The 13,095-nt window shown below is 48.5% G+C and overlaps 1 protein-coding gene across 1 annotated transcript in view; it reads left to right on the forward strand.

Moving 5' to 3' along the window:
* The window catches only part of Stk10 (serine/threonine kinase 10), an 89,735-nt gene that overhangs the window by 61,613 nt on the left and 15,027 nt on the right, over window positions 1-13,095 (forward strand). Inside the window, exons 8-12 of the mRNA XM_027425195.2 lie at window positions 3,414-3,560; window positions 5,194-5,739; window positions 8,111-8,241; window positions 10,196-10,319; window positions 10,614-10,793. Of these exons, the coding sequence (XP_027280996.1) occupies window positions 3,414-3,560; window positions 5,194-5,739; window positions 8,111-8,241; window positions 10,196-10,319; window positions 10,614-10,793 (1,128 nt within the window). The remainder of the gene's footprint in view (window positions 1-3,413; window positions 3,561-5,193; window positions 5,740-8,110; window positions 8,242-10,195; window positions 10,320-10,613; window positions 10,794-13,095) is intronic.

A 13,095-nucleotide genomic window follows, 5' to 3' on the forward strand; every position in this document is an offset into this window, starting at 1 on the left:
GCAGTAGCTGCTAGCTGTGCGGAGAAGCAGGGGATGAATGGGAAAATTCACAGCTCCACTAGATTAGATGAACCGAGGTCAGATTGGCCTAAGAAAATGTGGCAGACACAGCTCATTAAAGCAGTGACATTTGTAGCTCTCAGGACAAGTTGAGTAGGGAGCGGCCTGCTGGCTGTCCACCAGTGATCTGCCTTGCTGACTGATTTTTATGGTGCCGGGGTTCGATCTCAGGGCCTCACACATGTGAGACAAGCACTCTGTTCCTGCTGTATACCTAGACCCAAAGGACACTATTATCCATTCCGATTTCATGTGTGTATGAGGCCAGGCATGCTTTCCCATGGTGTAGTGTGGAGGTGAGAAGACAGCTTGTGTGATCAGTTTCTTCCTCCCATCGTCTGGGACGTGGGGATCAAACTCAGGTCATCAGGCTTGCCTGTAGTGCCTTTACCTACTGAGCTAGCCATCTCACCAGACCCAGGAACATTTTAAATGTCCAAACAGATAGGGATGGCTTATCATGGATTTGCCCGTTCTAAATATGTTTTTTTTCAAACGTTTTATTTATTTCTATTTATGTGCATGGGTCTTTTGCCTGCATGTATGTTTCACATGTGTGCAGTACTCATGGAGGCCAGAAGAAGGCGTCAGATCCCCAGGAACCGGAGTTAGAAATAGTTGTGAGCTACCATGTGGGTTCTTGGGAATTGAACCTGGATTCTCTGGAAGAGCAGCCAGTGCTTTTAACTGCTGAGCCTCTCCAGTACCCTGAATGTATTTTATTATTATTATTGTTTTTTTTTTTAAAGACAGTGTTTCTCTGTGGCTTTGGAGGCTGTCCTGGAACTAGCTCTTGTAGACCAGGCTGGTCTCAAACTCACAGAGATCTGCCTGCCTCTGCCTCCCAAGTGCTGGGATTAAAGGAATGCGCCACCACCACCCAGTCCCTGAATATATTTTTATGGTGTAAGAAATGTAGTCTTTTTAGTCAATAAAAGACTTCTCCAACAATTTTGTTGACACCATTCCTCCACAAATAAGATTTCTGATAATAGCAGTGGGTTTCAATAGAGCCTTCCCACACACCTCAGATGAGAAATTCCAACCCAATGATGCCCTACACCCCTGGCATTCTTTTCCCTCTGCCCACTGTGACGAAGGGACTAAGGAATCCCACCCTGGTTGCTCCCTGTACCAGAGAGGAGATATCTGCAGATGGTGTCTCCACGGTGCTTTTCCAGGGTTCTTCAGGCTGACCAAACCTCCCCAGATCTTTTGCTTGGGATTTTATAAGGTCTATAAAAGAGCACTCACTCCTGAGAAGTACCATTTGTGGAAAAGCCTAGAATAGCGTACAGCCCACTGTCAGGAGTCTCTGAGTGCCCTTCTGAAACCAAATATATATATATATTTCTGCCCAAAGACAACAGATGCAAGACTGTCCCTAGTTACTTATTTCATCATCACCCAGAGCAGGAAACACCTCCATGTGCCCAACAGCGGCAGGATGGTTAACAGACAGTGACATGTTCCTCCAGTGGGACAGTGCACTGGAAACAAAAAGTAGCATAGAGTGGAACTCAGTGGTGGAAAGCACTGCTTAGCATCCAGCACCGAAGTGTGTGACCTGGCAGTGAGCTGAACCTCCGGACCTGGGGCAGTGGATGAATCCTCACATCTGCCACAGAATAGAATATTGGGGACTGGCGGTATAGGTCAGTTGGTAGGATACTAGCCTAGTGTGCACAAAACCCTGGATTCAGTCCTGGCATTGCATAAGCTGGGTATATTGGTGCATGCCTGTGATTCTGGAACTAGGGAGGTGGAGGTAGAAGGATCAGATATTCAAGGTCATGTTTGGGTACATAAGGAGTTGGAGACCAGCCTGGGCTACATAAAAATCTATTTTGAAATAAAAAAATTAAGTCAAATCAGAGTGAAACAAAGCTAGCAAACTTATTGGTTGCCGGGCGTTGGTGGCGCACGCCTTTAATCCAAGCACTTGGGAGGCAGAGGCAGGCAGATCTCTGTGAGTTCGAGGCCAGCCTGATCTCCAGAGTGAGTGCCAGGATAGGCTCCAAAGCTACATAGAGAAACCCTGTCTCAAAAAAAACCAAAAAAAAAAAAAAAAAAAAAACTTTATTGGTTAAGCAGGAAGATAATATCTGCTTAGATGGAGTCACGTGACTTGAGAGACACACGTCTGAGACTTTATGACAGTGGCACATACAATATGAAGCAACTTAAATTAGCAACTAGTTCAGGCCCAAGATGTACCGGCATACTCCTTATTTACAGAATTCTCTCCTTGAAGAGGCTTTGTAGGTACTTGGTATAGTTGGGTGTGGGAGGATATCTTAGTTGTTTTTTTATAGCTGTAATAAGACATCATGACCAAGGCAACTTACAGAAGAATGAGTTTGTTGGGGCATTCAGTTTCAGGGGGTAGAACTCATGACCATCAGCTGGGGGAGCATGGCACTGGACTGGTGGGCATGATGCTGGAGCAGTAGCTGAGAGTTCATATCTTGATCCTCAAGCACGAAGCAGAGAAAAATAACACTGGGAATGGCACAAATTATTTAAACTCCAAAGCCCCAGTCACATACCTCCTCCAGCAAGACCACACCTCCTAATCCTTCCCAAGCAGTTCCACCAACTGGGGGCCAAGTATTCAAACATTTGAGCCTATGGGGGCCATTCTCAAACTGCCACATTCTACTCCCTAGCCCCCAAAGGCTCATGGCCATATCAGAATGCAAACTGTATTTAGCCTGTATTAGTCAGGATTCTCTAAAGGAACAGAACAGGATGGAATGAAGCAGCTGAATGGGTGAGGGCAGCAGAGTGGAAGCATGGCTCAAAACAAAACAAAAAACAAAAAACGATAAACTGAACTCGGTTTTATAAGGCACCACTTTTTTATTTTTAAAGATTTATTTATTATGTATACAACATTCTGTCTGCATGTATCCCTGCACGCCTGAAGAGGGCACAGGATCTCATTATAGATGGTTGTGAGCAACCATGTGGTTGCTGGGAATTGAACTCAGGACCTCTGGAAGAGCAGTCAGTTCTCTTAACCTCTGAGCCATCTCTCCAGCCCGTAAGGCACCACTTTTAAGCAAATTGTCTCATTTCATCTTTATGACTCTCTGTGATTTCAGCATGGCCGTCTGTCCTTTGGAAATGAAGAGACTGTGGTTCAGATGGAGTGCCATGTTTAGGGTCCCTTTACATGCATGGCTTTCTGATCTGCTGCAGGGTTTTTGAGTTCCTCTTACCAACTTCAAAGTTCATGCATTGCCTTGGCACCACAGCTGGCCCTCTTTGCTCAAGGATCAAATCCCTCATCTACTCCTACCCCACAACAGTCCCCAAATGGCTCTAACACAGGTGTGTCTTCTCCTCAGCATCCCTTTGTCAGCAGTGTCACCAGTAACAAGGCTCTTCGGGAGCTGGTGGCTGAGGCAAAGGCTGAGGTGATGGAGGAAATCGAGGATGCCAGAGATGATGTCAGGGATGACGGAGAAGAGGAGGAGGCTATGGATGCCACCTCGGTAAGTCTGGGGGAGGAGGAGAGTGGGCCCCAGCACCTCTGGGAAGGAGGCTGGGGAATGATTCCTTTCTGCCTCTTGAGGCCAACTGGCTGGGAGCCCCAAACACCCATGGCCAGGGTGACACTGAGCAGTTGTTGGCCAGATCCAGGTTCTCGAGCATGTAGGACCTAGAGCTGTCCTAGGTCCCTGGTCTCACAGTTCAATCCAGGAGCTTCTCCTGGGGAACTGCTCATCTTACCAGGTCCACAGTAAGTCAGGGTGAGTTATCATGGAACTGAACCTGCAGATCCTTCACATTTAATGTCTTTTTATTATTTAGTTTTAGATTTTTTTCAGACAGGGTCTTACTGTGTAGCTCTGACTTTCTGGAACTCACTATGTAGACTAGGCTAGCCTTGAACTCACACAGACTCTGTCTCCTGAGTGCTGAGATTAAAGGTATGCACCATTGTTCCTGGCTCTTTTTATTTTGAAGTTTTAAAATTTTATATAGAATTAGGCTTCTCTGTAAAAAAAAAAAAAAAAAAAAGTTTAAACAAAAATCTGTTTTTGGTTCTCCTTCAGATAGAAGAGGTTGCTGGCCCACTCCCAGTTGTAACCCCCATGGCCTCCTTTCCATCTTCATGCCAACATGTAGACACTTATTTCCTATTCACAGAAATGAGTATCTGGTTTCGTCATGACAATGTTCCCAGTACTTTCCACCCCACAAAAACTAAAATACTAAAGTATTGATGATTACAAAATGGAGTCATAGATAGGTTAATAACGGGTAGTTTATTAGGGGAAAATACTCACTCAAGGGAACCAGTGACTAGGTTTGCACCTGAGCAGGACAGACCCAGAAATGCTTCCCAGTCAGCTCAGCCAAGCGAGAGAGAGCCTCATGCTCGCCTCCCTCCTTCTTAAACCCTTGTTACATAACTGGGCATGGTCAGCGATATCTATAATTAGGGTTTCTCCCTACATACAAGGGGTGGGTGGACTGAATCCAGTCCCTGGGTAGGATTGATTGACACTTTATATAATTTTACATTGTGAATTAGTTGCCACCTAAAACCAACAGATAGTCACGTGAAAATTTATATGGCTGAGATTGGCACTTGGCTCAGTTGGTAGAATGCTGGCCTAATATGCCTAAAACCCTGGAATCATTCTCAGCACCACATAAAACTGGCATGTGGTGCATATCTGTAATCCTAATACTGGGGGGATGGAGACAGGAGGATCAGAAGGATCATAGTCTTCTTTGTCTACACAGCAAGTCTGAGCTATTTGAGGCCCTATCACCAAACAAACAAAAACCCCAGAAAATTCGGATTGCCAATGTGTGTTGAGAAATTGGAAGGCCTGGCCTCAGGTGAGACAGGGGTATTCCCCATGATGTGACAATTGGCTGGGCCTCTCTACAGACAGCCACAGCCTGTTTTTCTCATAGGACCAAAGCAGTGATTAGGTGAAGTAGCAATTAGAGAGAGGAGGTGAGTCCTCACCCCGTAGTAGCCTGTTGAGGAGAGGCTGTGGGAAGTGATGGAGACGGCTCAGGGTCCCGGCTCTGCTCTGCTGGCCTGTCACCTGTGGGCCTGATTACTGCCTTGGACTCCTGACAGCTCAACCTGTGACTCTTTTCTAGCCCCTGGTCAACCATACTCAGGACTCTGCTGTTGCAACTGAGACAAGCCTCAACTCTGACAACCCTCCCCAGGATTCTTGTGTCACCCTGCCTCCCAGCCAGCCTCAGGAGCCTGTGAACAAACCCTGTAGCCAACCCTCAGGGGATGGACCCCTCCAAACCACCAGCCCTGCAGATGAGGTCCCCAAGAATGACAGTGACTCAAAGGTACCTGTTTCCCTCCGGAAGTCCCGACCATTGTCCATGGATGCCAGAATTCAGGTAGCCGAAGAGAAAGAAGTCACTGGCCAGGCTGAGGACTCCAGTCCTGTGGCCAGCAAGTCCCAAAAGGCAAACCAGAGCCGCCCTAACAGTGTCGCCCTGGAGACCTTGGGTGGAGAGAAGCTGGCCAATGGTGGCCTGGGGCTCCCAAGCTCTGTAGTTCCAGGCCATGCTAAGAGGGCTTCAGACTGCAGCAGCCTGTCTACCTCGGAGAGCATGGACTACGGCTCCTCCCTGTCTGCCGACCTGTCACTGAACAAAGAAACGGGCTCACTGTCTCTCAAGGTAATTTCACCTGTCACCCTGGGAGCCAGAGCAAGCATGCTGGCCAGTGTGCCATGCTCAGTTCCCTTCTCAAAAGCCTGCAGCAGCTACTTACATTGTATTTGGTTTGTGTATCCATACAAGGTGCTAGGGTGAACCCAAAGCTTGGTGTGTGCTAAGTAACACACACACACACACACACACACACACATCCTCAGACTCTTACTTCTTATTTTAGATGGCTCATGAGTGTGGTTCTTTCTTAAAGATTTTCACTCACCTCATGGCTTAATACCCACATGTCAGTATAAGATGGTGATGGTACATGTTTAAATTTTAAAGTTTGGTTAAAGAGCCTAAAATTGAGCCAGGTGTTGGTGGCACATGCCTTTAATCCCAGCACTCGGGAGGCAGAGGCAGGTGGATCTCTGTGAGTTCCCCGCTAGCCTGATCTCCAGAGCGAGTGCCAGGATAGGCTCCAAAGCCTCCAAAGACAGAGAAACCCTGTCTCGAAAAACAAAACAAAACAAAACAAACAAACAAAAAAAGAGCCTAAAATTGGGGAAAGACCATTCCAGAAGTGGAAGTTCTCTTGCTTGAGGGTCAGCTGTGTGGCCAGTGGCTAAGAGGTAGATTCAGTGAAGGGATCTAGGCTCATTCTCCTCTCTGGCCTCCTGTCTGGCAATGAGTGACGCTAAGTGACTGTAGCCATTCTGTGCAAAGTACTTTAAGCAGAACTAAAGGACTGCTTCCTCCCACAGTTTCCAGGTGGGCAGTAGAGACTAAAGAAGTTGGCAGCTGGCACAAGGCTGTGTGGGTGGAAGCAGGGAGGTGGTCAGACCTGGGGCTGGGCTCCTGGCCTTGTGTGCCTTTAGCCCTCTCCTTCCGGTAACTAGGAGGGGTGACCCCCCTTCCTTGTCTGTCCCCAGCAGTTCTGTGATACTATTAAACTTACTGTTGGTCACCTGAACCCCCAAACAAGACTGACTTGGGAGGTCAGAGGGATGGGGTGATGCTGTGTATTTATGTATTGCCTTCTAAGACTTAGTATAAAACACACAGTAGAGATTCATACATCTGTTAAGTGCAAGGAAATGAAGGCACCACTGCCCCGCAGTAGCCTCTGGAGCAGAAAGAGGCTTCATCAAGCAGACATGTCCACAGTAGCTTTTCTTTTTATTTCCTCAGAACAGACACAGATTGTCATCAGCTGTAGTTGCCCAGCTGTCGCCAGTGACTTTTTTGTTTGTTTGTTTGTTTTGAGATAGGGTTTCTTTGTGGCTATGGAGGCTGGCCTGGAACTGGCTCTTGTAGACCAGGCTGGTCTCGAACTCACAGATATCCGCCTGCCTCTGCCTCCCTAGTGTTGGGATTAAAGGCGTGCGCCACCACCGCCTGGCTCGCCAGTGACTTTTATGTACTTCTTCCTCCTAATAGGGCACCAGGTGGGGCTGGAGATGTAGGGTAGAGTGCTAGCTGCATGTGCACGTGGCCCTGGGTTCAATCCCCAGCACCATTAAAAAATACAGGCACTGAGTGTCCAGAGCTCAGGTGAGGTGTGCTGGGCAGCAGTCCACAGAGCCAGGAGCCAACTCTTAGCCACCCTAGTATGCCCACTCCTCTTCAAGGGGCTAGAAGGCCCATGGGCCAGGTTGCAGAGGCAGGGCTACATTCTAGGAGGAAAGGCTTTTGGGGTCGGCAGAAATTCTGAGGCAGTGGGCAGGACAGAGGCCATCAGGTAACCACTTGAGGCCCCTAAGCTGTCATCTGAGTCAGAATGGAGCACTTCCACCATGACACCTCCCAGGGCCAGGTCCTCTGTAAGTGGCCTTTGTGGAGTGTGTGGTTCATTACAGAAGGAGATAATTGAGAGGAATGGTCCCACGAGACCCCGGACAAGAACAGTTGTCTATGAGCTTTAGCTAGCTAGCTGAGGCCACCAAATCTAACAGGAATTGCTTTCTGTGATCATGACTGGCAGAGGTAAATTCCATGCCATATGTGCCCCATGTGCTTCTCATCAAACCTTCATGGCCACCCAGGGAGGCAAGTTCTGTTTTGATACTCCATGGTCAAAGCTGAAATTCAGGCAAGACAAGGGTCTTTTCCAGAGTCAGGAAGCCGCCAGTAGCCAGTGAGGATGAACACAGTCCTTTTTGATGTTGAGACTGTGTTTCGCAAGAATGCTTCAGTGAGGTAAGAGCCTTGTGTAGGTGTCTGAAGCCGAGACCAGCAGAAGGAAGGGGGTACGAAGGCCAGACGCTTCCCCTGTTTGGGAAGCTTGAGGGAGCAGGACAGTGGATGGCCGCACCCTCCCTGGGCCCAGGCTGTGGACCTCACCCTGTCTCCACTGTGGATTTCTAGCTGAGCTTGGGCGTGTTCTCCTTGCCAGGGATCAAAACTGCACAACAAGACCCTGAAGCGGACTCGAAGGTTTGTGGTGGATGGTGTAGAGGTGAGCATCACCACCTCCAAGATCATTAGCGAAGATGAGAAGAAAGACGAGGAGATGAGATTTCTCAGGCAAGTCCGGGGAGGCACCAGTATGGGGAACTTGTTGGGGTGCCCTAAGAGTGCTAGGCATTGAACCTTTAGGTGGGGCAGCTGCCTGTCTGCCACCCATCTCTTCTGTCCATCTGTCTACTCATTCATCCACATGCCCAATGACTCATCTGTCTCTTCTACATATGCATGTCTCTGCTCCTCTGTTTGGTTACCTAATCCCTACCCATCTGCCTACTCTTCTATCCACTCATTCATCCAGCTATCTGCCTACCCACCCAGCTGTCTGCCTTCCCACCCAGCTGTCTGCCTACCCACCCATCTACAGACAACCCAACTGTTCATCTGTTTTTCCTTATCTATTTGTCCATCCATCCATCCATCCATCCATCCATCCATCCATCAATCCATCTACTCCTGTGTCACCCACCTGTCCACCCAGTTATCCATCTGTTCATCTACCCTTGTCTGTAGATGTCTCACCTACTCATGTCTCTTCGCCCATTTAATCCATCCACCCACCCACCACCTATTCACTTAACATTTATCTATCCATACATCCACCCAATTATTGACTCATGCATTATCTACCAAGTGAATCAGAATGGAAATCCAGATACATAAAGCTATCCCCCCTGTTGAATTTATACCTATACCAAACACAATACACAAGCTAATTCTTGATTGTGCTGCACACTGGGAAGGAAGGAATGGGTGATACAACAGTGAGTGCCTGGGCTGAGCAGAGATCGCTCGTAGGGACCTCGCCATCACCACCCTGAGTTGAGCTTGAAAGATGAGGTGAGTCCCAGAGCTAGAGGAGTGCTGAGGGAATCTGAAGTTGCTGAGGCCCTGGCAGGTGACCTCTTGATTTGTAACAGGATCTTAGAGAACAGAACTTCAGTATGGAATGCTGGGACAGAGGAGGGTAGGACTGTGGTCTGTGTGGGGGTTGGAGCCAGGCTATGGAGGGTAAAACTGACTTGGGAGGTGGCAAGAATGTTCAGGACCATCAGACTCCGGCTTAGGCTGGGGCGGTGGCCAGGAGGGAAAAAGCATAGGAGTCAGTGAGAACGAGAGAGGGAGAGGACAGAGAAGGAAGGTAAGGCAAAGCCACTTGACTGTAGCAGCCTGACACACTCCAGTTGTCTCCAGCAGCCCTTCCCCGGGGACCCTATTCCTCATGTGCATGCAAGGAAACCATGTTTCTTGGCAGATAAGCTGCAAGTGCTGGGTCTCTAGTTGACAAGGAGCAGAGTGGCAATTCCACCTGAGAATTAATTCTTCCAGTTTTCACTGTGCACTGTGGCTTCTTGGGACCGTTGGTGAAGAGTAGGTGGCTGGGCACTGAGGAGGCTCAGAGCACCCAAAGCCAGGGCTTTGCAAATGTCACCATTGCTTTGAAGGGAGCTTCTTGCATTCTAGAATAGAAATAGTTTAGAGTGTTCTAGGGGCATTTCTTCCATCTTGGACCAGTGGGGTGAGGTTTAATTTTAAATGACATTGTTACAAACATCTTCATCCAATCCAGAAGTGAAACTAGGGTGTCAAATGTGTAAAGGTATTGCTGGTATCTTTCAAATGTTCTACTAGTTTATATCAGTAACACATGGAGTCCGAACTCCCCTATATGCTTGTCTGTTTAATGAAATGTATTTTTTCTTTTATATTTGTATTTCATATCATATAGATGATTTTACTTTTTCTTCTTATTTTTGCACATGTTTGCTTGTCTTTTTGTGTTGGGGATTGGTGGTTCTTCCTCCTAACTGATCTGTAAATGTTCTTTATATATGGAGGATACTTGTCTTTTTATCTGTCAGAATATCAAAAGAAGCCTGAATCCTGATCATGTCTCTGCTTAAGTCAGTGGGATTCTATTCTACAGCCCATCCTTCCATGCCCTGGGCTGTGAATACTGTGGTCTCAGAGGCCCCCTTCTCACTTGGAAATGTTTGTGTCTGTTAATCTTCAGGCGCCAGGAACTCCGAGAACTTCGGCTTCTGCAGAAAGAAGAACATCGGAACCAGACCCAGCTGAGCAGCAAGCATGAGCTGCAGCTAGAGCAAATGCACAAACGTTTTGAACAAGAAATCAACGTGAGTGAGAGGAGACAGGAGCTTCTGGCCTCCATGTTTTCTTCAGGTGGAGGTGTTGCAGAAGAGGGTAGTTAGGTCACAGTGACCCTGAGTCACACAGGAACACCTCTAGAGGTGGAGTACAGTGCCAGTGTCCTGTCAGGTCAGACAAGGAAACAACTCAGAAAGGTTAAATAACTAGCCCTGGGTCACACAGCAAAGGGTGTTGGGGCTGGGGCTCAAGTCTGGGTCTAGTTCAGACCCTGAGGTATGATGTGGCTCTGCTGGATGCCTCTGAGTCTGTGCACCTTCCAGGCCAAGAAGAAGTTCTATGATGTGGAGCTAGAGAACCTGGAGCGGCAGCAGAAGCAGCAGGTGGAGAAGATGGAGCAGGACCACAGTGTGCGCCGCAGGGAGGAGGCCAAGAGGATCCGCTTGGAACAGGATCGAGACTATGCCAAATTCCAGGAGCAGCTCAAGCAGATGAAGAAGGAGGTAGTGGAGTGTGTGTGTGTGTGGGGGGGGGGGTCAGGGCCTCTCTGCTCTAAGTTAGGGTTTCTATTGCTGTGATAAAACACAATGGCCGCAGGAGTTGGTCAGGAGAGGGTTTATTTCAGCTTCCACTGCACAGTCCATCACTGGGGGAAAGGTAGGGTGGGAACATGGAGGCAGGGGTTGATACAGAAGCCATGGAGGAGTGGTGATTACTGGCTTGCTCCCCATGGCTTGCTCAGCCTGCTTTCTTATAGAACCTAGGATCACTGCCCATGGATGGCCCCACCCACAATGGGCTGGGCCCTCCCCCATAAATCATCAATCAGAAAAATGCACCACATGCTTGCCCACAGGCCAATCTCGTGGGGGCATTTTCTCAACTGAAGTTTCTGCTTCTCAAATGACTCTAGCTTGAGTCATAAAAATAGCCAGCACAGCCTCCCTTTCTAATAGAGGGGCTGCATGGAGCCAGTTAACCCAGAACTTTGGGGGCAGCCACACTGGGGCCTTAGTGCCCCAGCCACAAAGCCATGATACTTTAGCCCTTTCTCTGTCTTTTGGATGCCTCTTTCCTGTGTTGGCTCTCCCCCAAGCTGGGTCCTTGCTAAGTGGCTTCTGTTAGTGTCTTTTACATCCTCTTAGAGGAAAGAGATGGAAGAGATGGTGACCTCTAAAATTGGAGGTGCTCTTCTCACACAGGAGGCAGTGCAGGGGAGGCCCAGGACATTCTGCCCCTGTGCTCTGCCCTCTTTTGGTTGTCTTATTTCCCTCAGTTGAAAGGGGGAGGGAGGTGAGGAGATGCATGGCCCTGAGACAACAGGACCGGGGTTCCCAGACTCTTAGCCTGGCAGGCCGTGCTCTTCTGTAGACACCCGGTGCTGCCATCTGCTTATTCCTCTCCTCCCTCCTAGGAGTCTAAGGATGTCCCAGCCCTTAGTTCTCCACCATTGGGAGGTATGGGCCGCTCTGAGATCCAGATGCCCTATGCACAGCCAGGTTGAGTCGTCTCCCTCCCTCCCCTGGACAAGGCCCCTTGTGCATGCTGTACAGGTTCTCTCCCACTGAGTACATCCAAGTTCCTGGTTTAGTTTGACATTTGTTTTTGTTTTTGTTTTTGTTTTTTCGAGGCAGGGTTTCTCTGTGTAGCTTTGGAGCCTATCCTGGCACTCACTCTGGAGACCAGGCTGGCCTCGAACTCACAGAGATCCGCCTGCCTCTGCCTCCCGAGTGCTGGGATTAAAGGCGTGCGCCACCAAGGCCCGGCTTCTTTGTTATTTTATTTGAAAGTTTTCATGGGGAGAAGAGGCTGTGCCCTTTCGTCTTCTCAGGAGAACACTGCCATTTAGTATCTTGTGTCCCTGGTACTATTCTTGCAGGCAGCAAGCTTGATGGCTGTGGTCAGAGGATGGCTCTTCTATTCTTCCAGGCAGCAAGCTTGATGGCTGTGGTCTGTGGATGACTCTCTTTTCAGCGGCTCGATGTAGATTCATATTTACTCTCTCTTCCCAGAGCTCACTAGGGTTCCAACTCTGAGTTCAGTGAGCCTCGTAGTTGTTCCTCAGGACCCTCTCAGGGACTCACTCACTAGGGGCACCCACAGGTACAAGGCTGCTGCATCCACACAGTGGTGCAGTCTGCATATAACCCGCACACACCTCTAGGTCATTCATAATTCCCAGTGCAGTGTAACTGCTATGCAAATGATTGCTGTACTGAACTAGGAGCCATGGCGAGGGGAAAGTCGGCTCATTAGGTTTTCCTAAGGTCTTTACTCAGTGTGCCTGTTGATGAAATTGTGTAATGACTTCTTTCTCAAAGTGTGTCCCTGGCGTGAAGCTAAGTTTGTTAAATGGTTCAGGGTTCCCTAGCGCTGTACACCATATCCCTGGAAAGAACCTTGAGGTCTTCTTAGTTAAAAAAAAAAACTAGATTGTTTTTCTGGTTGGGAAAATGGAAACTCCAATACCTTCAGTAATTCAAAGACGTCACTGCCCTAGAATGCAGCTTATCTGCCATCTGGTGGAACTCGGTCCTGCCCTGCCATGCCTGCCATTGCACAGCTCTGCCAGAGAGCAGTGCTGGCATGTAAAGGGTCCCGTGTGTCCTTGGGTCTGCCTCTGCCTCCTCTATCATCAGAGTGATGCCTGTGTCTTCCATGCCTTTAACAGAAAACTCAGAACCTGGGCTCTATCTCTATGGCTGCCTTTAATCTTCTGTCCCCCAGACCACAACAATCATCTTATAAAAACACGGTTCTAAGTCTGTAGCCCTTAAGTTGTGTGATAGCGCTCATGGTCACTGA

The sequence above is a fragment of the Cricetulus griseus genome, chromosome 7 (assembly GCF_003668045.3).
Source record: "Cricetulus griseus strain 17A/GY chromosome 7, alternate assembly CriGri-PICRH-1.0, whole genome shotgun sequence".
Classification (NCBI taxonomy): Eukaryota; Metazoa; Chordata; class Mammalia; order Rodentia; family Cricetidae; genus Cricetulus; species Cricetulus griseus.